Source organism: Miscanthus floridulus, chromosome 1 (assembly GCF_019320115.1).
Source record: "Miscanthus floridulus cultivar M001 chromosome 1, ASM1932011v1, whole genome shotgun sequence".
In the NCBI taxonomy this organism is placed as follows: Eukaryota; Viridiplantae; Streptophyta; class Magnoliopsida; order Poales; family Poaceae; genus Miscanthus; species Miscanthus floridulus.
In genome coordinates, this window is record NC_089580.1 from 788,506 (window position 1) to 810,679 (window position 22,174).

The 22,174-nt window shown below is 44.5% G+C and overlaps 3 protein-coding genes and 1 long non-coding RNA gene across 7 annotated transcripts in view; all 4 read left to right on the plus strand.

Annotated features, from left to right (window-relative positions):
• LOC136452279 (chlorophyll(ide) b reductase NOL, chloroplastic-like) overlaps window positions 1-7,228 on the plus strand; it is a 14,600-nt gene extending 7,372 nt beyond the window's left edge. The window contains exons 1-13 of one of the 4 annotated variants that reach the window (XM_066453200.1): window positions 1,561-1,911; window positions 2,315-2,383; window positions 2,811-2,905; window positions 3,042-3,128; window positions 3,497-3,564; window positions 3,663-3,711; window positions 3,810-3,895; window positions 4,294-4,351; window positions 4,827-4,877; window positions 5,636-5,686; window positions 5,770-5,811; window positions 6,631-6,741; window positions 6,848-7,228. In XM_066453200.1, the coding sequence (XP_066309297.1) occupies window positions 1,668-1,911; window positions 2,315-2,383; window positions 2,811-2,905; window positions 3,042-3,128; window positions 3,497-3,564; window positions 3,663-3,711; window positions 3,810-3,895; window positions 4,294-4,351; window positions 4,827-4,877; window positions 5,636-5,686; window positions 5,770-5,811; window positions 6,631-6,741; window positions 6,848-6,895 (1,059 nt within the window). In that variant the 5' untranslated portion in view covers window positions 1,561-1,667 and the 3' untranslated portion in view covers window positions 6,896-7,228. Of the gene's footprint in view, window positions 1-1,560; window positions 1,912-2,314; window positions 2,384-2,810; window positions 2,906-3,041; window positions 3,129-3,496; window positions 3,565-3,662; window positions 3,712-3,809; window positions 3,896-4,293; window positions 4,352-4,826; window positions 4,878-5,635; window positions 5,687-5,769; window positions 5,812-6,630; window positions 6,742-6,847 lie in introns of those variants that run through there. The other 3 variants (XM_066454403.1, XM_066453814.1, XM_066454890.1) reach the window with 3 other exon arrangements.
• A 567-nt stretch (window positions 7,229-7,795) lies between these two features.
• On the plus strand, window positions 7,796-8,634 carry LOC136456775 (uncharacterized). Its single transcript, XR_010759628.1, has 3 exons — window positions 7,796-7,935; window positions 8,199-8,376; window positions 8,503-8,634. It is a non-coding gene; the product is annotated as an uncharacterized lncRNA (long non-coding RNA).
• Window positions 8,635-13,895: 5,261 nt separating this feature from the next.
• On the plus strand, window positions 13,896-14,409 carry LOC136455057 (transcription factor HY5-like). The gene has a single exon (XM_066455412.1). It carries the CDS (start codon window positions 14,014-14,016, stop codon window positions 14,389-14,391), a length of 378 nt encoding a protein of 125 aa, XP_066311509.1. The 5' UTR covers window positions 13,896-14,013; the 3' UTR covers window positions 14,392-14,409.
• A 1,143-nt stretch (window positions 14,410-15,552) lies between these two features.
• On the plus strand, window positions 15,553-21,055 carry LOC136451343 (uncharacterized). The gene is made up of 10 exons (XM_066452348.1): window positions 15,553-15,865; window positions 16,476-16,668; window positions 16,751-16,908; window positions 17,016-17,161; window positions 17,997-18,059; window positions 18,162-18,254; window positions 19,498-19,659; window positions 19,798-19,895; window positions 19,973-20,133; window positions 20,354-21,055. The coding sequence occupies exons 1-10, from the start codon at window positions 15,670-15,672 to the stop codon at window positions 20,677-20,679; spliced, it is 1,596 nt and encodes a 531-aa protein (XP_066308445.1). The 5' UTR covers window positions 15,553-15,669; the 3' UTR covers window positions 20,680-21,055.
• The last annotated feature ends 1,119 nt before the right edge of the window (window positions 21,056-22,174 follow it).

Consider the following 22,174-nt stretch of genomic DNA (forward strand, 5'->3'; position numbering starts at 1 on the left):
GACACAGATAAAACTTTTGAAACACAACATATGTGTGAAATATATGCAACATCTAGTCTAAATAAAACATTTGCAACATGTGTGTGAAACATATGAGACATCTAGATAAAACACTTGCAACATGTGTGTGAAACATATGCAACATCCAGATAAAACACTTGCTACAACGTACGCCTGAAACAAATGAAACATTTTGAACAAACGCTTGCAACGTACCTCTGAAACATTTAATGCAACATGTGCAACATCTCAATCTACTTTTGCAACATCCATATGTAACAACTGCAACAAACATCTGAAACACCTAAAACACTTAAAACATACATTTAAAACATAGGGGAGGGGAAGGCTAGGGCCGGTCGATTCCGGTCGTCGGGGTGGGAATGTGGGATCCGGCGGTGAGCAGCGGCGTGCGAGCACCACCAGCACCGGGCACCGGCGGCGACGCGCTAGCACCACCACCACCATCACCACCAGCAGCAGCACCTGCCTTGGCTCGGCTGGGTGGGCGACACGTGCTATGGGAGGGAGACGGCGGCGCGGCACACGGCCGAAGCGAGGAGTAAGGTGCGGGTGGGGCGCGCGATGGGCGGGAGAGAGCGGCGCAGGTGGGGCGCGCGACGGGCGGGAGAGAGGAGCGAGGAGCGAGTGGCGCAAGTGGGGCGCACGACGGGCAGGAGCGAGGAGCAAGCGAGCGAGCGGCGTAGAGTGGGCGCGCGGTGGGAGAAGGCCGCAACAGCGATCGGGGCATGGCGCATGGCGTTCGGATGGTACGGACACCCATGGCCAAACATTATTAATAGCACCCTCTGCTCGCTAAAACCAAGATTGGGAGTATCCTTTAATTTCTTGAGCATGCATACAAGTGAATAGAGCTACGGCGAGGAAGCGAGAGCCGGGACATCAGTGCACGCCGCCGCCCGTACCAGCGGATTGTGGCCCCGTTCGCTTGTCTTAAATTTGGCTTGTTCGGCTTGTTTTTTCAGCCGGAACAGTGTTTTTCTCTCACAACAATTCAGTCGGAACAATGTTTTTCAGCCAGTTTCAGCCAAAATTCAGACCAGCGAACGGGGCCATGGAAAGTGAGACTTTGAGCCTGGAAAAACCTTGTACCGACTGAGGATCACGCAACGCTAACCGAGAAAGGGATCTTCACAAATGACGACAGGTGGTGTTCGGAGCACGCACGCAATCTAAACGCGGGACGGCAAACTCTAGCATACTCGATCATCTCATGCCTGCGCAACTTGTTCACCGTGCAACTATTCTCTCCCCCTTGTAGTTGCATTCTTCGTGGTCGTGGAGAGCCAAACAAGATCAGTAATTTTTCTAGTGTGAATTTTCGTCGTCCTTTCTTCATTCTTCGGCATCGGATGGTGTCAATTTCACATACATCGGTAGAGACTTAAAAAATTACCGCGAGCCTCAGCGAAAAAAATAAATGAAACGCCGTGTTTGGGATCGAAGCCTGAACTCTGTCACTGGCCGGTGGGCCCAGGCTCGTTATCTATACAAACCAAACACGCACTCCAGAGCAAAGCTCACCTGCGACCTGCGCACATTCACAGCCGCCGCCCGCCGGCGCCACACTTGCCCGCACGCACGGGCGCCACCTCTCTCCCTCCCAGCCTTCCTCTCCCGGGCCGGGCGGCGCCCCTCAGGCCTCAATGGCTGCCACTGCCACCGTCGCCGCCCACCTCCCGCTGCGGAGCCCCCGCGCGGGCTCCGTCCCGGCCATCCGTCGCCGCTGTAACCCGGTTCCGCGGCCGGCAGGAGCGGCGCAGCATGGCGGCGACAGCGGAGGGGACTTGCCCGGGTTCGGGGCGGAGGCTTTCTCGGGTGGTGGAGGCGTGGGGCGGAGGGACCCCATGGTGCCGCCTTACAATGTCCTCATCACCGGCTCCACCAAAGGTGAGCGAGCAGCCCGGTGCTGGCGATTTTTCGTTCAGGTCCCATTATTTATTGAGTTTGACAAGAAAGGCGGGGAAGGCTCCACATCTCTGTTGCGTGCCTGTGTTGAGACTTGAGACGCAATGTGTGTAATTCGAAGCGAAACCGATAACTAATTAGCTACTCAGTCAATGGAAGCTTGAGCTTGGAACTTTGTATCGATTGAGCGCGGGCTCTCTTTGCCGGAACATAAACCTTAGACACTTGTCCTAGGAGCCAAAGAAAAGAGAGGAATTACAGGCATATCAAATTTACATCCTCTTGTAGACACTGGTTTCAAACAAAGAAAACGGCACGCATATGAGCAAACAATTTGTATCTTGGACATGGATCCTACTCAACAGTTTTCTGTATTCTTGCGCAGGTATAGGATACGCATTGGCAAGGAAATTTCTGGAGGCTGGTGATAATGTTATAATTTGCTCAAGATCAGGTATATAAGGAACTGTTCGTTGGTATTAGCATGTTATGCACTGAAATGCACATTTAATGGTCTAGCATGCTTTTACAGTTTGCAATCTGTTCTGCATAGTAGCTCACCTCCTTTCTCTCTCTCTCACTCTCTCTCTCCTCTCTCTCTCTCTCTCTCTCTCTTCCATTTTGATGAGAGAATGATTTATAATTACTTTCTGTGGGAGTGGGATGTGATCCATCTGTTGCCATTTGACATTCCCCAACTTTTCTGGTTTTGTCTCACAAAAGGTTCTCAATGTTGGTGCTAGCTCTTTTAGATCAATGATCTGTCAAAGAGCCATGAATAATTTTAAGTCATTATGACTAACTGAATGTCATTAAGAAACTTCTAAAAAAAGAGGATGAAAAAGACAGCATGCAATAAATTACAATTGATACCAGTTTAGTCTTTTCCTTGACATGCAGTCTATCCTCTACAGCTCACAAGGTAGAATCTGTGGTCGGTGACTTGAAGAAGGAGTATGGAGAGCAACATGTGTGGGTACCTACCGCTGAGCTGCTCGGTTCTTATTTTTTTTCATTAATTCGTTTATTCATGAATTGTGTATTCTTGGATGTGACATAGAGTTGCATCTTTTGCTTCTTACTGGTGAATTGTTGCTATTTTATTGTCACAGGGAACTGTCTGTGATGTTAGAGACGGAAAGGATATAAAGGCACTTGTGGAGTTTGCACGTGACAAACTTAAGCATATTGATTTATGGGTATGCATAGATTTCTTCCCTCACAAAATAACTGCATGTGCATTAATCTTCACAGTTGTTCTTTCTGGTATAGAAACATGGAACCACTTGCAATGAAATGATACTGATGTTTACTGCATAATTTCTGCCAGACTTGAAACATTTCTTAATCAGGTGAATGAGATATTAAACATGACTGTGGCTTGTTTGTGGCATACCTCTGCCCTAGGCACATCTTTCAGTTTCCTCCTTGATTGTTCTAACTTCAATTTTAAAAGGGAAAAAAAATAAAATGAACTCGGCTCCACTTGGACCAGTTTAGGTTTGTCTGAAACTCTGAATATCAGTACAAATATGGTCTTTTTTTATATTTTTGTTTTGTGGTGCAGATCAACAATGCTGGATCAAATGCATATACATACAAACCACTTGTGGAGACCTCTGACGAGGCTCTCATGTAAGTTTTGTCCTATTTGAGGAAGCTTGGCAAATACACTTCTATCATTTGTGCTGTTAATATCAATGATTAATTGCCCCTTTTCTCTGATTTACTAGGGAAATCATCACCACTAACACCCTTGGGCTGATGATATGTTGTCGTGAGGTATTAAACTATTAATCACGCTAAATATTAGCTTTCTTACTTCCAGTATGATGACCATGAACAATTATTTACTAAACATCTCATGTTTGCCATCTTAGGCAATTAATATGATGAGGAACCAACCTCGAGGTGGTCATATATTCAACCTTGATGGTGCTGGTTCTGATGGAAGGCCAACTCCAAGGTATGTGTTTCCAAATTCCAAATATCTAGTGTAATGAAATGTGGACACAGGCTGAGGAATATGCTACTGCATGATTTTATCTTCCTTTGAATTCACAAATTATACGATGCTGTGGAGTTTTGTGCAGTGCATAATATCGTCTTGATTTTAAATGCTGGTAGGATCAGAACTCTTATCATCCCTCTCCATATGGGTGTATATTGTAATTGACACTGTTTTGAGAGACATATGAGCGGATCAGTAGTTTCGATAAGTGAAATTGGTTGTGAACAGAGACAGATAGCAAGCAAGGATAAACAAATTAGATTTTTATGGCTAATACTACTGTGAAATACTGCTATAGAACTCCAGGTTTTGTTCTCAGATATATGATCTGAATTTTGACTGATAATAACCAGATTTGCTGCATATGGTGCAACAAAGCGAAGTGTTGTGCATCTTACGAAGTCACTTCAGGTAAAAGATAGCCCTTTTTGAGGAACAACCTCAAATTCTTGGTTTTCTTTAGAAATTCCCAGTTACATATATGGTCATGATGAACATTTGATTTATTATTGCCTCATAGAAGTATAGAACTGTTGATTTCCTTGAGACATGAAGACTATAAACTACACTGCAAATCCATAACAATTATTTTTCAGTGTCCAGAATTATCTGTGATTTATCGAAATCAGTTGGTATAGACTATAGACTAGTTGCTGGAACACCACAGAAGGTTCTTTTTAATCTTAAACAAGTAGAGTTTACCCCTCCGCCCCCCCCCCCCCCCCCCCCCCCCCCCCCCCCCCCCCCCCCCGTGCAGGTCGAGTTGAGTTTTCCTAAGTAGACACCACCCACCCACCCCAGACATCAACCCCCATATTATTTTGTCATTGTTGACCACAATAGTTAGCTGTACCTAATAAGAAAAATAATTTTATTTTAATTGCAGGCTGAATTGCAGATGAATGAAGTGAATAATGTGATGGTGCACAACCTATCGGTATGTAACCCCATTATTTCTTTTCTTGTCATAAATATTCTAGACATCTAAAAATTAGTCTGAACAGCATTTTAACTTTGTAAGCGACATGGCACGGAGGATAGTAGATTGATTATGACTTCTGAGAGTGCAAGATACATGCATATATAGGCAAGGATGTGGAGGGTTTAGTTTGTAAGTAAGACATCACCGAATATCCTTGCCTATCACCAATCACCTATTAATCTACCTCGGCGCACATGGTTTTGATGGCCTGCGCAGCATAGCACCCGTGGGCCAATAGGCCTAGCCACAATGAAGGCCTAATCGCCTGTCTAACAGGTAGGGATGAAAACAGATCGGATACAGACGGATATAACTGATATTACATTTATTTTCATATTTCTGTCTGGATTCGGATTCGAATACGGATAGTGTCAACCATGCCGGATAGGATACGATTGGATATCGACATCATAAATATGTGATTTGAGTATTCGGATACAGATACGGTATCGGATGTTGAATATCTGGACTCGGATACGGACAGATCTAAACCCCTCTAAATGGATTCGGTCTCGAATACGGTCGGAAAATATCCGTACCTTTTTCACCCTATTAACAGGCGTTAACGCACTAAAGTAGTTTAACTAGCTACTTTCTATAGGCTTTGGGCCATGCATAAATGCATGACTATCAGTTTGCATTCTGCCTCAGTAATCTATAAATAAATAATGTTGAAGGAGCAATCATGCAAATTATATGTATATCATGTGCAGCCTGGCATGGTCACAACAGATCTTCTTATGTCTGGTGCAACTACAAAACAAGTAAGGATCAGCCCCGACTCATTTTCCTTTCACCATAGTTAAAAGAATTCAGGGTTACTAAATTATGAACTTACTGATGCCAGGCAAAATTTTTCGTCAATATATTAGCTGAACCTCCTGATGTGGTAAGAGTTTTATCATTATCTTGTATTCTGGTGTATTGTGGTTGGCTCTTATTTTACAGCTTCCATGTGGCCAAAGTAGCAATGGCTCATTAATTGTTGTATGCCTGTATCTGTTTTGTTGTGCGCCTGTGTGGAATGTGCAACTGTCTTATTTGAAAATGGATTTCCTAAGGACTCCTAGACAGTTCATTAGTAAATGGATCAACTAGACCATTATCTTTGCTTACATTACAAAAGTTCCAACATGCTAGTGCTTAGTGATAGTGAGTTTAGTCATGCATACATTTATATCTGTTGACCTCTTCCCTAAGGAAGTAGTGGGCATGTGTATAGCCATCCAGTAGTTCCGATGTGACGATTGAGGACTGAGGATGCAAAATTCTGACCACTATCATACACAATACTACTTACCTTTATCACATAAAAAATATGTTAACGGATCACTCAATCCTATGTCATTATAATTATTGATTTTTCTCTAACATATACTAAGGAAAATAACAGTCAAAACGAGTTTCGGAGACTGTATTGACTATTGACTGTCTAATGAAGAATTAAATAAAACCAGAGAGAGTAAGTTTTCAAAATCAGATTTCCACAGTTCAGTTCAGTTGAAGTACCTCACAATGTTTCATGGAGCATAACATGCATGGCTGGTTATGCAGTTTATGCTATATATGAACTGTAGGTTCATTTTTTCGCTTGATTTCTCTGGCTATTCAATTTAGGTAAGACCTACAGTTTTTTTAAGCTTCTGATTGGTAGAAAACTGCCTGACCTGAGATACTTATTCATGTCTCACACTTACTGTTATAATAGGTTGCAGACTACCTCGTTCCGAACATCAGAGCAATCCCTACCAATCAATCCATGAAGCCAACCTACATTCGCTTCCTCACAGGCTTGAAAGCCTACTCAAGAATTTTTTCTGTAAGAACTCTCCTGATCATGGTTGCTGTCTTCAATTATTCTTTGACATCCTGACAACACCAATTCTCCTGCATCTGTAATTCACCCTCTACGATTACACCTGCAGAGACTTGCTTTTGGTGCTCGAAGAAACAAGTATGTTACTGAGGATTAGTTGTCCGTGCTGCCAGCTTCCAACTGAAGAGATTAGGAACAATTCTTTTCATTAAGCGTCACTTATTTTTCTCAGAAGATAGAATGTATTACAGATGTCATCTCATGAGAACACAGTGATGTACTCTTCTGTACAGTAGTAGCAATTTGATTACCTTATTAAAAATACTGCTGATAATTTATCATCCTTGTGCATTCTATGTCTGTACAAATTTCGAACCATACTTGGACAAGATTGGCTGAAATTGTATTATGCCTGTTCTAGAGCAGATCATGATACATCTATGCACCAGATTGAACATACTCTACCTGGTTACTTACCAGAATCTCTGCAGTCCTTTGCCTACTTACTCCACTTGCAAGTGAATGCAATGTTAAAATTATGACCTAACTGTTTGATTGATGTACTATATTTCTTCTTTTTCTTTTTCTTTTTTGAAAAGCATGCAGATAGCAGGACAACAAGATAAGGCACAACTACCTTGATGTGAAGAATTTCCACTAATGAATCCCATAAAGGCTTGCTATAACTTCACTCACATCTCAAGCATGCTGCTTGCCTAATAAGTCGACCTCAGCATTAATCACGGTACCAAAATTATAATTTGCAGTGTTATGTTTCTTTGTTATCACATCCACTCATGATTTTAATAAATATGAAGAACTTCCACTAATGAATCCCATAAAGGCTACATGTGCTATAGAAAGACTGAAAGAGCACCTCATGACATCATGACATATCTGTAATTAACATTGGACAACCACTCTTCTTGTTTTCTTATCATTTTGAGAAACCTGTACTTCCGTGCCTAACTTTCCTTCTATCAACGGGCACTGTGATGATGGATAAGACACTATGTAGTTATTGTAGCACTGTAGCGTCTCTCGTCTCTTACAGGGAGATCTTTCTAGTTCAGGACATCATTCCTCACCCTTCTAGTTCTCCCTGGAAGAAAGGATACACCCGCAATTCCTTTTGCTTCCTAAGTTCTCACTGGAAGAACAGAAGGCTAAAATCATTTCGCTTCATCACATATATAGGTATGATTACTAATGCTTTTTTCTCTTCCGCAGCATTTGGCTTCTGTTTAATCTCAGTTTTCCCTTTTGGAAATCTTTCAGTGTCCACTTTTACTCATATAACAGTGGGGGCTCGGGTAAAAAAAACTTTTACTCATAATATACACAAATTGATGGGTTCTGTCTTTTTAATTACAAAAAGGCAAACTGCTTGGTTTCCTTTATCTTTACTGAACATTTGTGAGATTTTTTTGAACATAAACATTTGTGAGATTGATTTTCAGAATAATGTTGAACAATAAACCAGCACAAAGCAATGATGTTCCTGACATGTCAAGCATGGTGGCTTCTCGCATTATCTGGGCAATGTAACCAACAAGGAGTTTATTGCGGTGGTCTGATGATCTCCATATGATCTTTGTGAAAGCTGTGCCGCTGTGGCATATCAAGGTGGACCCCATGGTTTGGCTTCTTGACATTTGATCATACCTTGATTTGATCTTTGGGGTGGTGGGCTTCCTTTTTTGTCCCTTCAATCTTTTGTTCTATAAAGCTGATGCTGTCTCATGCAATTGTTGCAACCTGTAGAAGCTAAACCGGCTGCCCTGCAGAAGACAATGGAAGCTATGGGGGTCAGAGGCGGGGGCGTACCCAGTGCAGAGAGCTCCCGCTCTGTGCGGGGTCTGGGGAAGGGTGTCAGTGGCAAGCCTTACCCCCCCCCCCCCCCCCCCCCCCCCCCCCCCTATAGGGGTCAGAGGCCTCACAATAAAAAAGATCAAGAGTCACCTCCAGGTGCCTCTCCCTGTTTCAGATCATTCATTGGATACCTATATCATTGCCATTCAACCATGCATGATCTCAATAAATTTTCCTTCTTGCTGTTATTTTTGTTTTCGCCAGAGGTACAGGGAGAAGTGTGTTGTAGGACCTGAAGCTCCTGATGATATACCACGCGCCACATCATCTAGCATAGCAGCACCTAATATGTGTGATTCTCCGTTCAAATAAGATTTCGGTATTTCATATGTCATGCTATGTCGTTGCACCTTATGTTTAAGACATGTTTCTGATGTGCAGGGCTTCTGAGATACTGATGGACACTGAGGCAGTTGTGCCAGAAATAAAGGTGAAACTTTGTTTGTGTTCCAACTGAAAGTTATTAATTACTCTCCATTAGACTTAAGATGCAAACGAAAAAATATATATTGTCTTATGAGTTCAATTGTGTGATGCAGATGGTGAACAGTTTTCTTATGGATGACACAGAGGTATAGTTCCTTCACATTTCTTGTAAATGTGCTTCGTGTGTGTGGTGATGGTGACAACTACATGGTGTCTGCTGAATCTTTCAGATGGTGGGTAACAACTTTTCTGTGGACCAGGTACAGGTATAGCCATCTTTTCCTTCATAAAACAAACCTTATATTTGATATTTGATTATTGTTGATGCTAATACATCTATGCTGCTTGTGTACCAAAAAAAATGTGATATAGATGGTGGAGAAGGAGCTGATGAATGAGGTTGTTCAAAATTTCACGACAACAAAGTTATTTGCAACTAGTACTTGTGATGGGGCATAACTTGTACTGCTAACTTTTCCGGTGCACAGTTGATTGAGCACCACTCGGAGTGTTCGCAGACTGCGACTGATGAATACATGGATGGCTTGGCCGACTATGCGTTCGGCAATTTGGACTACCCAGATTTCAACCTGTGATTCCACTCTCAAGGGTGCGTCTTTGCCCTCAGTTTTCACGTGCATGTGAGAGCATCTCCAGGGGTTCCCCAATATCTCCTCCTATTCCCATATAAAATTGTCATATTGAGAATAGTTTCTTGCTCCAGCAATTCTCCAAATACCTCTTCCTTTTTTTTTGGTGGTCACCAATATTTTTCTCATCTCTCCTCAAAGAAAGGAGGAGATACACTCCCCTAATACCATGGGGACCATCTCAACTACCACTTTTTAGCCATATTTTCTCTTACACTCCTATAGGATCTACTTTTCATATGGGTATTGGGTGAGATATATTAGGGTACTACTACAGCATTTCCCCTAATAAATCTAGAAAGTGATATAGGCTACCCCAAAACCATCTTAGAGCATCTACAAGAGTACCCAAAACACTCTCATAATCCTTTATTTTTTAGCAAGATTGAAAAAATACATCTCCAACAACTCCTACTCCCAACTCAATCTTTTGGGAATTGGTAAAAAACACATCCGCGCGCGTAAAGATACACGCATGCAGCTCGCGCGTATCCTTTTCCCAAGTCTTCTTCACCCTCGTGCTGTGTGGTTTTGGTAATTGAGTGACAACCTATGTGGACTAATTGTGTTTATATGAGATACACATGTGATTAGTCCATAGGTACATGCGTGTGAGCAACATATGCCATGAAAGGTGAAAATGGTTTGGAGATGTTGCAAAGCTCACACATGTGATGATGAAGGAGCTCATTACACATGAGACATGATATTGAGTCATGTGATCAAGGTGGAGAAGATCAAGACAAGACTTGACTTGATGGATCGGTTGCAAGCGTGAAGGGTAAGTCGGAGGCTTTGGAGCGATAGACCGCGTGGCGGTGAAGCTTGAACAAGACTTGGCGTCGATGGATGAAGGCAATGGTGAAAAGCAAGTGAAGTCAAGATCGATGAACCAATATGATCACGTGATGATATGAAGTGGATCATATCATTGTTGATCATGTTGGTGCATGTGTTGCATCGACATTGGAGGAGATGGAATGGAATGCGCAAGGTAAAGATATAACCTAGGGCATTTCATTTCACCGGTCATAGGTGTGTAGAGAAGTTGATGACCGGGTTTAGGATAGATGGCCATACTATCAAGAGGGGCAAATTTGTTTGCATATCGGTCATCTAGTGCCACTTGAGTGATCTAACTTTGCATCATCGCTAGGATTGAGTGGCGTGGCAAATTGAGTGGCTAATCCTTTGGAAAGTGATTGTGAAAATGCTAACACACATACACATGGTGGTGTACACTTGTTGTGTTGGCACATTTATAAAGGAGATGAAGTTGAAGTTGATGTGGATCAACTCGGTGAAGAAACGGGGGCAAGGGTTCGTAACTCCACCGTCGGAGTGTCCGTCATATAGTGCGGACAGTCCGACGGTGCCACCAGCGCCCTATACAAAAAATACAGGGTCTCACAGAGTGGACCGGACGCTGGTCACGTGGTGACCGGACGCTGGGGTCCTGCGTCCGGTCAGTGACGGCTGAGAGCGTGCAGGCGTCGGTCTTTTACCGGACGCTGGCGCTGGAAGTGACCGGACGCTGGTAGGATGCGTCCGGTCAGGCTGACGTACGGTGACGTAGGCGACACAGAAAAGTTGGAGAAGGACCGGACGCTGACGCTGCGTCCGATCGTGACCGACCGGACACGTCTGGTCGCGACTGATACCTTACTGGAAACGACCGGACGCTGGGGTTGCTGTGTCCGGTCAGTTTGTGCGCTGCGTCCGGTCATCACTTGACCGCTGAGATCAAGTGACTGAGGTTGAATGAAGGCGACACGTGGCGAGCATCCGTTGACCGGACGCTGAGGTCCTACGTCCGGTCGATACGACTGGAGCGTCCGGTCGTCCCGAGTTTTGCCCAGTGAAGGGGTAACGGCTAGTTTAGCCCGTGGGGCTATAAATAGAAGGTGGTCTCGGCTATGGCTGGCGCTGAGCACCTCGGGGGACTTTGTGTCCATGCTTGTGAGTGCTTAGGAGCCCTATATCTCACATATACTTGATAGTGATCATCCGATTGTGTGAGAGAGCGATTCTAGTGCGATTGCATCGTGAGGTTGCATCGAGTGGCACTAGGTGATCGAGTTGTAAGCCGGTGATGCTTGTTACTCTTGGAGGTTGCCACCTCCTAGACGGCTTGGTGGTGGTCTCCGTCGAAGCCCGCAAGAAGCTTGTGCGGTGCTCCGAAGAAGAGCTTTGTGAGGGGCATTGTGCTCGCCCCGCGGGAGCCGCGAAGAGCAACTCTAGTTGAGCGTGTCATTGAGCTACCCTCACTTTCAGGGTAGGTTCTTACGGTGCCTGACGTGCGAGCTTGGCGGGTGATGCCAATTAGCTGTCGAATCACCAAGTGAACGATCGACACAACGGGGACTAGCGTGTTGACAAACACGTGAACCTCAGGAGAAAAATCACCGTGTCAACATTGTTCTTTCCGTTGGTTTGCATCCTCGTTACACAAGCTTATAATTACTTTTGCATACATTGTGCTTGTGTAGTTGCTCTTGTAATTAGTTAGTTTGTGTAGCTTACTAGTTACCTTCTTACTTATGTAGCATAGAAGTAGCTCCCTTACGTGGCTAATTTAATTTGTGTAACCTTGTTAGTCACATTACTTAGTTTGTGTAGCTAAGTAATTGCGCTCTCTAATTTAGCATTGGTTGTCTTGTTATTGAGCATTGTTAGTGAGCATTAGGTGGCTTTGTGCTTTTGCTTACTAGCATGTGTATGAGCTCCCCTGTTGCTTAAAGTACTAGTGACATAGGTTTATGTGACCTTGCTTCTAGAATTGGTTAGGTGAGCTCTAGCTAGCCCGACACCTTTGTTGTTTAATTAGTATCTTTGGAAGGTGCTAGAGAACATAGATAGTGGGATGTAGTCTTGGCTAGACCGATAGTCTTAATTCCACACTTGTTTCGATTAGCCGACGCAATTAATTTTAGAAATGACTATTCATCTCCTCTAGTCCGCCGTCTTGACCTCACACGCGCACATGGTCACGGCGGGTACATCGGTTGACATGCTTGGAGCCTGCGGCGACCTGCTCTGCCTCCTCGACGTGCGCAGCTGTGCCATCAGGATCTCCAACCCGGCCATGGCGAGTCAGCTCGAGCTGCCGCCGCCGCCGCCGCCGTGCACGAGCACGCAGCACGACCCACGCGCGTACTGCCTAGGCTTCGACGCGACGCATCCACGGCGGGAGGCGGCAAGAGATTAACTCTGCGTGTTAGCGTCGAGCCGCACTTCAGCGACGGCCTCCGCGTCACTGACGTGCTCATCATGGAGGTCATCGAGATGGTGCTCGTCGGGAAGGTCAACAAGAATCTCGTCTCCATCATTAACATCGCGGGAGGAGCCGCCGTAGGCCTCTGCGGCAAGGACGTGCGCCTCATCGAGATGGTGCTCGCCGGCCCTTTGTTTTTATACGTGATTGTTTCTTTTCTGTTTCTCTACTGCTTGTTCCTAGGAAGAAGATGGTATTTACAAAAATACCACTGATTGCTTGGAAAGTTTCATGTGGGCCTAGATTTTTTATATTTTAGGAGTTACTTTTTAGAAACTATTGGAGAAGCTTCTCTTTATTACTCCCAATATTTTTTTAGCACTTGAAAAACTCAATTATTTTAGAAAGAATTTTTTAGGTACTCTTGGACATGCTCTTATCCGGAGAGTTGTATTGGGGACGACTGGAGATGCTCTTACAAAAGTGTAATTTCCTAGCAAAAGCCGCACATATTTGGCGTCGCTGGCCCCCTCGTCAGCCACCATAGTAATGCTTAGTACTTCCCTGTTAAGCTACTTTCTCCTATAAAAAAAGATTAAGTCCACCTTTGGTCCCTCAATTATCTTGTTGGTCTAATTTTGACCCTCAACTACAAAACCGTCTAGTTCAGGAACATCAAGTTTGTAAACCGTTCACTCTTGACACATAGACACGGTTGTGGCTGTTTCATGTCGACGTGCACCTGGTTTTGACCTGGCACACTGGCGTTGACCGCCACGTAGACGCACGCACGGGAGGGATAAAACCCGTGTATAAAACCCGGCGCCAGCCGGCGTCCCCTACCCACCCCGAGCCCGCCTCCCGCTCCGACCTCCACCCTAAGCCATGGCCAGCCACCTCTCGGATGCCGACGCCGTGGGGTTCAAGCTCTTCGGCAAGGCGACGGTCAGCCACCTCCGCCGCCTCTGCCTCCGCAGATGATGACGACGGTCCTTCCTCCTCCTCCGTCCCCACCGCAGCCGCCTCTGCCCCTGCAGCAGGCGCCCGGGTTGCCGCTACACGCATGCCACTGCAGGGGTGGAGAGCGTCGAGGAGATACGGCGGGTGCCGGAGATGGGCGACGCGTTGGCGTCGGCCTCGTCGGGCGCGGGCGTGGACGAGCGCCCCAAGGAGGACGGCAAGCAGGGGGCGCAGCCTCCGACGGCCTGGAAGAAGCGCGGCCGCACCGCGGGGGACAAGGAGCAGAACCGGCTGAAGGCGTACCTAACGGAGCTGGAGGCCAAGGCCAAGGACCTAGAGCTCCGCAATGCCGAGCTCGAGCAGCGGGTGTCCACGCTCCAGAACGAGAACAACACGCTCCGCCATGTGTTGCCTCGCCTACCTCCGTCCATCCCTCATTCGTTTCCGCGGTCAGAGCCGGTCGCAGGGGGCTTGGTCAGGCGATGGGCACGGTGCAACCAGGTCATGGCGCGGCCTGCGGGTGGGGGCTAGCCCGCCCAGCACGGTCGCAGCAACCGAGGCGGTGACAGTGAGCGAGCGGCAGCGGAGTGCGTGGCGGTGTTGGGCTCTTGGCTGGCCTGGCCGTGTGTGTGACTGCGTGGGGCAGCCCCGCCTGCCCCTGCGAGCACCTGCCGGACGACCAGACATTGTTGGCATCCCGACGCAAGTAGCAGCAACGGCCACGCTGCTAGGCACGGTCCGCGGCGCGAGCCGCGAGGGGAGATGATTTTGGTGAGAACGGCGCCTCATGCCGTCTCGTCGTCGCCGCGCTGTAGCACTCGCCATTCCGTCGCGTGTCCTCCTCGCGCTTGCCCGCCGTGCCGCGCCGCGCACGGGATGGCTCGCGCAAATGGACAAAAGGTTCAGCGGCGCACACGAGCAAGAGGAGCAGTGGCGGCAAGGGCGGAGACGGCGACAAGAAGCATCACTTCCACTAAGAGCTGATGAGAATGGGAGAGGGGCCTGGTCTGTGCTCGCCCTCGCCTAATCCAACCATTGCTGGACAGCCGTCGTCATGTGAGTCGCCGCTGTCGTGCCTCCGTGCCCCGCAGGCTGCGAATCCGCGCCGGTTGTGCCTTCGCGGCCGAGATGGCCGCGCCTCCACGCCCACGCAGGCCGCGCCTCCGCCTAGCCGCGCTCGTCGTTGGCCCATCGCCTCACCGGCGACCAGCGGCCTCCGCGCCGCGTAGGCTACGGATCTGCTCCGGTCGTGCCTCCGCACCCACACTGCCCGCGCCTCCGCCCAGTCGCGCTCGTCGTTGGCCCATCGCCTCACCGGCGACCAGCGGCCTCTGCGCCGGTCGTGCGTCCGCGCCCGAGATGGTCGTGAAGGGCCGCCGCGGCCCATGGCGTGGCCAGCAGGTTGCCGGTACCCCATTGCTACGTAAAAACATATGTTTATAGCATGTGAGTCGATGACACGTGGGGCCCACATGTCACTGAAATGGAGGTTTCGTGTCAAAACCGCTCAACGTCGGTCAAAACAGCTTTTCCTCCCGCCAGGTGCTAAAAGTGAACGGTTTTGACAGTTAAGATACCGGTACTAGACGGTTTTATAGTTGATGACTAAAATTAGACCGACACAATAGTTAAAGGGTCAAAAATGGACTTAATCCTTAAAAAAAAACAGAGTCCCATTAAACACGTCTTCCACAAACAACCCAAGAGTTGAGCCGCTTATAAATTCCCGGGGTTAAAAAAAGGGAAAAAAGGGGTCTTGCTTGAATTTGAAGCGCAGCCATCTATCTGCTCGGAGCGCCGCCGCGCGAGATGGCCCCCACCGCCAGCGAAGCCACCTCGTCGTCGTCGGCGACCAGTGCCACCTCGTCCACGGACGCCGACGCCCTGGCCTCCCCCTCGCCGTCGCCGTCCCGGCGCGCGGCGCCCACTCTGCTCCTCCTCGCCTTCCTCGCCGCGCTCCTCATCCTCTCCTCCGGCGACGATGCCTCGGCGCAGCCGCTCAACGGTATCGTAAACCTTCGTCTTGTTCTGCCACTGCGTTTGTGTGTGCGCGCGCGCGGCCATTGTGTCTGTCTAGGGTTTAGGGCTTTGCGTTGGCTCAGGATTTAGGTTGTGCGATGCTGCGATTGTATACCCTAACTGGTTGGATTTTAGATAATGCTGGCGGCTTACTTTTCAGTGATGGCAAGTTGTATCTTCTTTCCTGAAGGAATATTCAATCATATGCCGCTTTGCTGGGAATCAAAGAATGTTGGACTGGTTCTGTTGGTAACTGTTGCTGTAGTTTAATAACCTGCCCTCGGGAATCAAGCTTGGATCTTGTTGGGATTGTCTTCTATATTATGATTATTAAGAACGTATTAACATGTCCTAACAGCTACACACAATAACCCTTTTTATTTTGTTTCTTCTGTTATTGTAAGCACGGTGTGAGATGTTATACCTGTAGTCCTTTTATGTGCTTGTTGCAGCTTGACGATTGTCTATGCCTGGTGAATGTTGATTTCACGAAATTCCTGTTGATAACTTAATATTAAAATGTATATTTATTCCTGTATTGTGTTTGGTAGTCATCTGTATGGCGCTGTTTATTAAATTGGTTATTACTACTACAGGTGTTAGCTTGGAAAGTCCAGAGGTTTCATTTGTTCCCTCCCCCTTGGATGGACAATTTTGTGAGCGAGTCCTCCTATCTGGAGTGCCAAGGTTACATCTTGATAGCTATGCAAGCCAAATTCGTGTCAAAATGAATGTCTCTCAATCGATTCCTGAGAAGTTCCATTGGAAAATAGAGGTTTGCTTTCATAGGTAAGTCATGTTTTGACTCTTCCCGAGTGTAAATGTAGGTATTCTTAGTGTTTATAAAACTGAAGCAGTTTACCTTTTGCAGGAATGCCTCCATGGATTTATGCCAGTGCGAGACGGGTGAATGGCAAGGTTTTCAAGATGGGATGTGGACTGCTGTAAATTCTCCATATGGAAACAAATATGTTGATGTGAAATTGGCTGATAAGAAACCTGCTAGGTTCACTCTTTCCATTCAGGAAGGTCAGGATTGTTCATGAAATCAATTCCTTTTTCTTTTCAGTAATAAACTAAGAGCATCGTTTTTTATTCTATCTAAATCATTTTTTGTTGTTTCAATACTTATGCAGAGTTTCAGAAATGGCGTTTGGCTTGCCTTGGTATTGGATTTGTATTGCTATTCCTCTCACCAATTGTTAGCAAATGGGCTCCCTTTTACTATAGCAGCTCTATGGCTCTTGGGATCCTGCTTGTTGTTCTTATTGTACTTTTTCAGGTATATTTTTTCTCAAAACATGTATATCTTTCTGTAGTAAGGATTTGTTTCCATTGAAACTTGCAACTATGACCATTTCATTCTTCATTCTTAAAAAAAATGTTATGTAGTACTTTATTGCTAGAGAGATATTGTCATAACAGTGTGTTAGACTGTTAGCCGCTTGACGGACCTTACTCAAGAAGCGTTTGAAGTTTTTTTTTTAACTTGAGGTCTTGGAAAGAACATGGCTTGTTGTCTTAATAGACTTAGTACCTGCTTGACATGACTGGACGGAAAAATAAAATAAACATGTTGTGTGTTATTGTTTATCTCTTTTTTTTTAAGGAATATTGTTTCTTTTATGATCCTGATATTGACCTGAGCCCTTTGATGCTATCCAGTTTTTTTTTCCTTGAACAAATACTGTCCAGTTTATTTAGAAGTCCACTTTGTAGTGTTGCCCATAATCATCTGAATACATGTGAATGAGATTCATGCTTTCGAATATCATCATTTGGAATATCAACAGTGACCAGACAGTTTCACTGTTTTTGGTTACTAATTGGTACTGAACTTGATATAACCTACATGTCTACAGCTTTTTCTCAAGAAATTTGCTGACTACTAGTTTATATAGTGATCTTGTCGTGTTAGTCTTTTGATTCATTTGTAATTTTCCCCTTAGATTTGGAACATGTAGTGTTCTGGTTGGCTAAACCAAAAGTGCTGTGTTATTTTCAAATTTTCTGACAAAAAGAACTGCAAATTTCATTGTACTTCCTTTTTATTTGTTGATGATGGTCCATGTTTTCTACGATAACAATATTGATGTCTGACATTGCCTTCATTTTAGGGGATGAAATTGCTACCAATGGGCAGGAAAAGTTTATGTTACCTTGCAATTTATGGATCTGTGGTAATTACCTTGTACCCACACCATTTTGCAGCTATTTGAATAGGCACTTCTCACTTATTATTTGTATTCATTCATTTTCATTTTCTTTTTACGGACTTTTAGTTAGGTGTTGGTTCCTATGTTGTACACTATTACTCGACATTGGTCTCTTCTATTCTCGAAAACTTCGGCTTGAGTGAAGAGTTGTACAACCCCGTAAGTAATTCCTCTTGCATGTTTTCTAATAATAAATCAACTAATTATTTTTACTCATTTCCCTTTTTTGCTTGCACAATATTATTTACTGTTTTCTTTTGTATTCTGGATTTTGGTTTTCTAATGTTTGTTGCATCAGAAATGGAGCACACCAGTTTATTTAGTAGTGCTAGTATCAAGTTGGAAGGGAGTTTTTGTTGGTTCTGAATTTTATTTTTAGGCCTGATCTCAGTAACTGATAGCCTGAACCCTGAATTTATTACTTACAGACAGATTCAATACACCCAATTGTTCATTATAAACTACAGCCTTTGGGAGCTAAATTAATCTATATCCTGCTAATGTTTTACGTTTACCAAGATGCACATTACACCTGCCTCAGTTTTTGTTGTTATGATTGGAACGTAGTCTGCAATGATAACTTGTTTATTTCTGACTTCTGGCGTACCAAGATGAACATTAGACCTGCCTCAGTTTTTGTCATTATGATTGGAACGTAGTCTGCAAAGACAACTTATGTATTTTTTACTCCTGACTTTAACCAGTTATTATCTGGATACTTTGATGTTGTTGTAATTTGTAAAATGATGTCAGATAAGTGTAAATAATATGGAAGTTAATAGTGTATTAAATGCATTACTACATGGCAGTATGGTTACTTCAAACATCAGAAGCTTTTTTTCTTTTAATGAAGTTTGAAACTTTGACTTATGTAGCTTACAAGAGAATAATCCCAGACTACTGCCCCGTTTATTTATTTGGTGCACTGTGGTAAAAAAAGTAATGGTTGAGTTTTTATTTTTGTTTGGTATTTGCCTTCCATATAAAACCTAACTGATGTGCAAAAACATAGTGTGCTGCATATAGAGTTCCATGCTTTTATACGAGACCATGCCTGCTGGGTCATAACTCATAATTGGCACATATTTGTTGGGCACTGTTATTCATAAAGATGACTTTATCTGCAATAGCTACATCACCTTAAAGACTGCACACTTATGGTTCACCATACACATTTTTTTTTAATCTTTTGCTATTGCTTGGAACACTGGACATTTCTCTGCAATTCTCTGATATGGTATAATGGAACACTTATGGTTCACCATACACAGTTTGTTACCCTTGTTGATCTGTGTGGTATAATGGACTATTCATTACTTGTTTAGGTACATCAGTCTGTTACACAGTTACCTTTACCTGTTATACAAGTCTTTAAGTAACAAAAATTAATGATGAATTGCAGGTTTCTATCTTCCTGCTGGTGGCAATTGTCTTCACTGGAGCTGGTTTTGGCTATTGGATGGTAAGGAGATTTATCCTTTCAAAAGATGGAAGTGTAGATGCTGGGATAGTGCAATTTGTGAAGTGGGCTATGCGTGTTGTTGCTACATTATTCATTATGCAGGTATGGTTCTTGTTTTCCCTTATCATGCTAAGTATTCTTCTCAAGAACCTGTCTGGTTTATATCTTGATCACTGCTTTGGATGAGGTTGCATTTATCTGCTTTGAATTTCATATCTGACATGCTGTTTATCTTTCCAGAGCACACTTGATCCTCTTCTAGCACTGGTTGCTCTTGCTTTTAGCTGGTGGTTATGCTCTTTGTTGACTGCAAAGAAAGTTCAGAAGACAGTGACCCAGTAAGTTCCTCAAGTTAGTTGTTGTTGATGTTGTCTATGTACCGGTTGAAGTACTGAGTACGCTGGTTCTTCTGCAGGAAACAAAAGCAGTCAAAGGTTCTTTCTCAGCAAATGCTTACTCAAGGGTCGCCCAAGAGTCCTAAAATCCAGTTTTTAAGTCCTTCTAAGATGGGCTTTGGAAGAACCACATCTAGAAGTTCCGCCACACAGTTCGGTCGGAGCAATTTGGCCAATGGAGGTAACATAACTATATTGTTTGCAACTTAAAAGTTTTTTCTGTTGGCCTGTAGTCACAGCATTCTTTATACGATACTGTTGTCATAACGTTCACATGTTAGAAGTTGTGTTTTCATTTGTTTGAGCTAACGACAGGACCTTTCCATACGATTTTTTGATTGAAACTATTTATAGTTCAACACATTGTAGTGTTTGGCTTGACTAGACACTGGGTTTTGCAGGTCTGATCTGCTCAGCGCTTGCAAAGCGCGTAGTACCCAACGAAGACGACGAAGATCACTACTCCACCTTCCACAACATCCAGCCGCGGAAATATTCCAAGGAGGAATGGGAGGAGTTTACCCAGAAATCGACCAGGAAAGCTCTTGCAGAGTGCACAGCAACCCCAGAGTTTGCCCAGTGGGTCGCTGACAATGCTCATCGTCTGCAAGTAGAGAAAGAGGAAGACAACTTCTCAGAGGAAGAGACCATCGAGAGCTCCAACTCCTCGGAAGAAACTAGGGACGAAGCCGATGGAGCTCCAGGTCTGATCAGGCTGTGGGGCTAGCATGCTGGTTGAACTAAGCATGCTCCTGCCATTTCACGTGTAAAGAGTAGCAAGCGCCCATTTTAACTAGTTTAGCAGCAGGGTAGGTTGGTAGTGGATTGTTTCCAGTTGTTGCCACGGTAGGTTCGTTCTGTCCTGTGTTGCAGTAGTTGGCTAGCCATCTCAGGTCAATTGATGCTAGGTTTAGCTAGCTGTTGGTTATCAATGGATTCGTAGTTCTTTAGAACTGATAGGTGAAATGGTCATTAGGCATTTCTTGGTGCTCCATTTGGATGGATAGACTCATGGACAGCATGTGTGTAGAGTGGGTCCCTCGCTGTGCAGATGAGATAAGGTCGGCAAGATGCCATGTGCAAATAAAATGCAGTGTAAAGCAGATCGAACGCGTGATGTGGTGCGAAAACCAAATGCAGATGAGATGACATAGCAGTGTTGCTTGGAGGAACTTGTTCTCAGCGGATCGAAACCGTGATGTGCGAAAACCAAATGCAGATTAGATGAGATAGGACTGTTGCTTGGAACTTCTCTTTCGGTTGGATGGGTGGATTTTTTGTTTGCTCGAACTTATTAGTCGTGGTACAGTGTGCTTATCAGTTATAAAAACTATCAGCCGAACAGCTAAGGTGGTTACCATATTCTTTGCGTCTGCACACATTCATTCATCTGGTATTTGTCCTGTTTAATTAATGGTGGTACAAAGGTGTTTGTCATGTTTAATATTACTAGCAAATATGCTTGTGCGTTGCAATAGAAAAAAAAACTATTAAATATTCATGCAAAACGATAACGTGAATTGTACATATCTTATGTTTTGTGCTTTTATAATTTATTTTATGATGACCGTCACATCTATAATATAAGTTAATACTGACAATAAATAATAATATCCTATTAAACCTGTACCGAATTAAAATACACCTTGGCATATTTTTTCTTCCGTTGATAAGTGCATAATTATTTAGATATAAATATATCATAACTTTAATTTTTTATACTACCCATGTGTTTCTCTGACTCAATATTGACCTTTGACCTCCGTAACTTTTTTGTCGATGTGTTAAGGATTGGTCTGTCTGTCAATGATTATAACGGGAGACCTCTCTTGATTTTTCACACGACAGCCCTCGTCAGGTATTACATAAATACATTTGTTTAGATTTCATTAGATAATAATCTGCCCAAGATTTCGGTTGACGAAATAATTAGGTGCACCATTAACTAATCCATATTTTAATAAAAAAGTTTTTTAATCAAAACAACATTAAATGGTGTAAATCTTTCTCCTCAAAACTTAATGTGCAAACAAACATAATAAATGCCGAAAAGTAGGGGTTATGCAACTGGGGACTTGCCTTGGGTAGGAACCGGACAGCGGAAAATTAGTGAAGGCTTCGGGAACAACGACGATGAGGACATCCTCCTCGTACTCCTCGTCCACCTCCACGTATTCCAGGTTTGGTTCTGGCACAGTAACACCCTCGATGTTACACCCTAA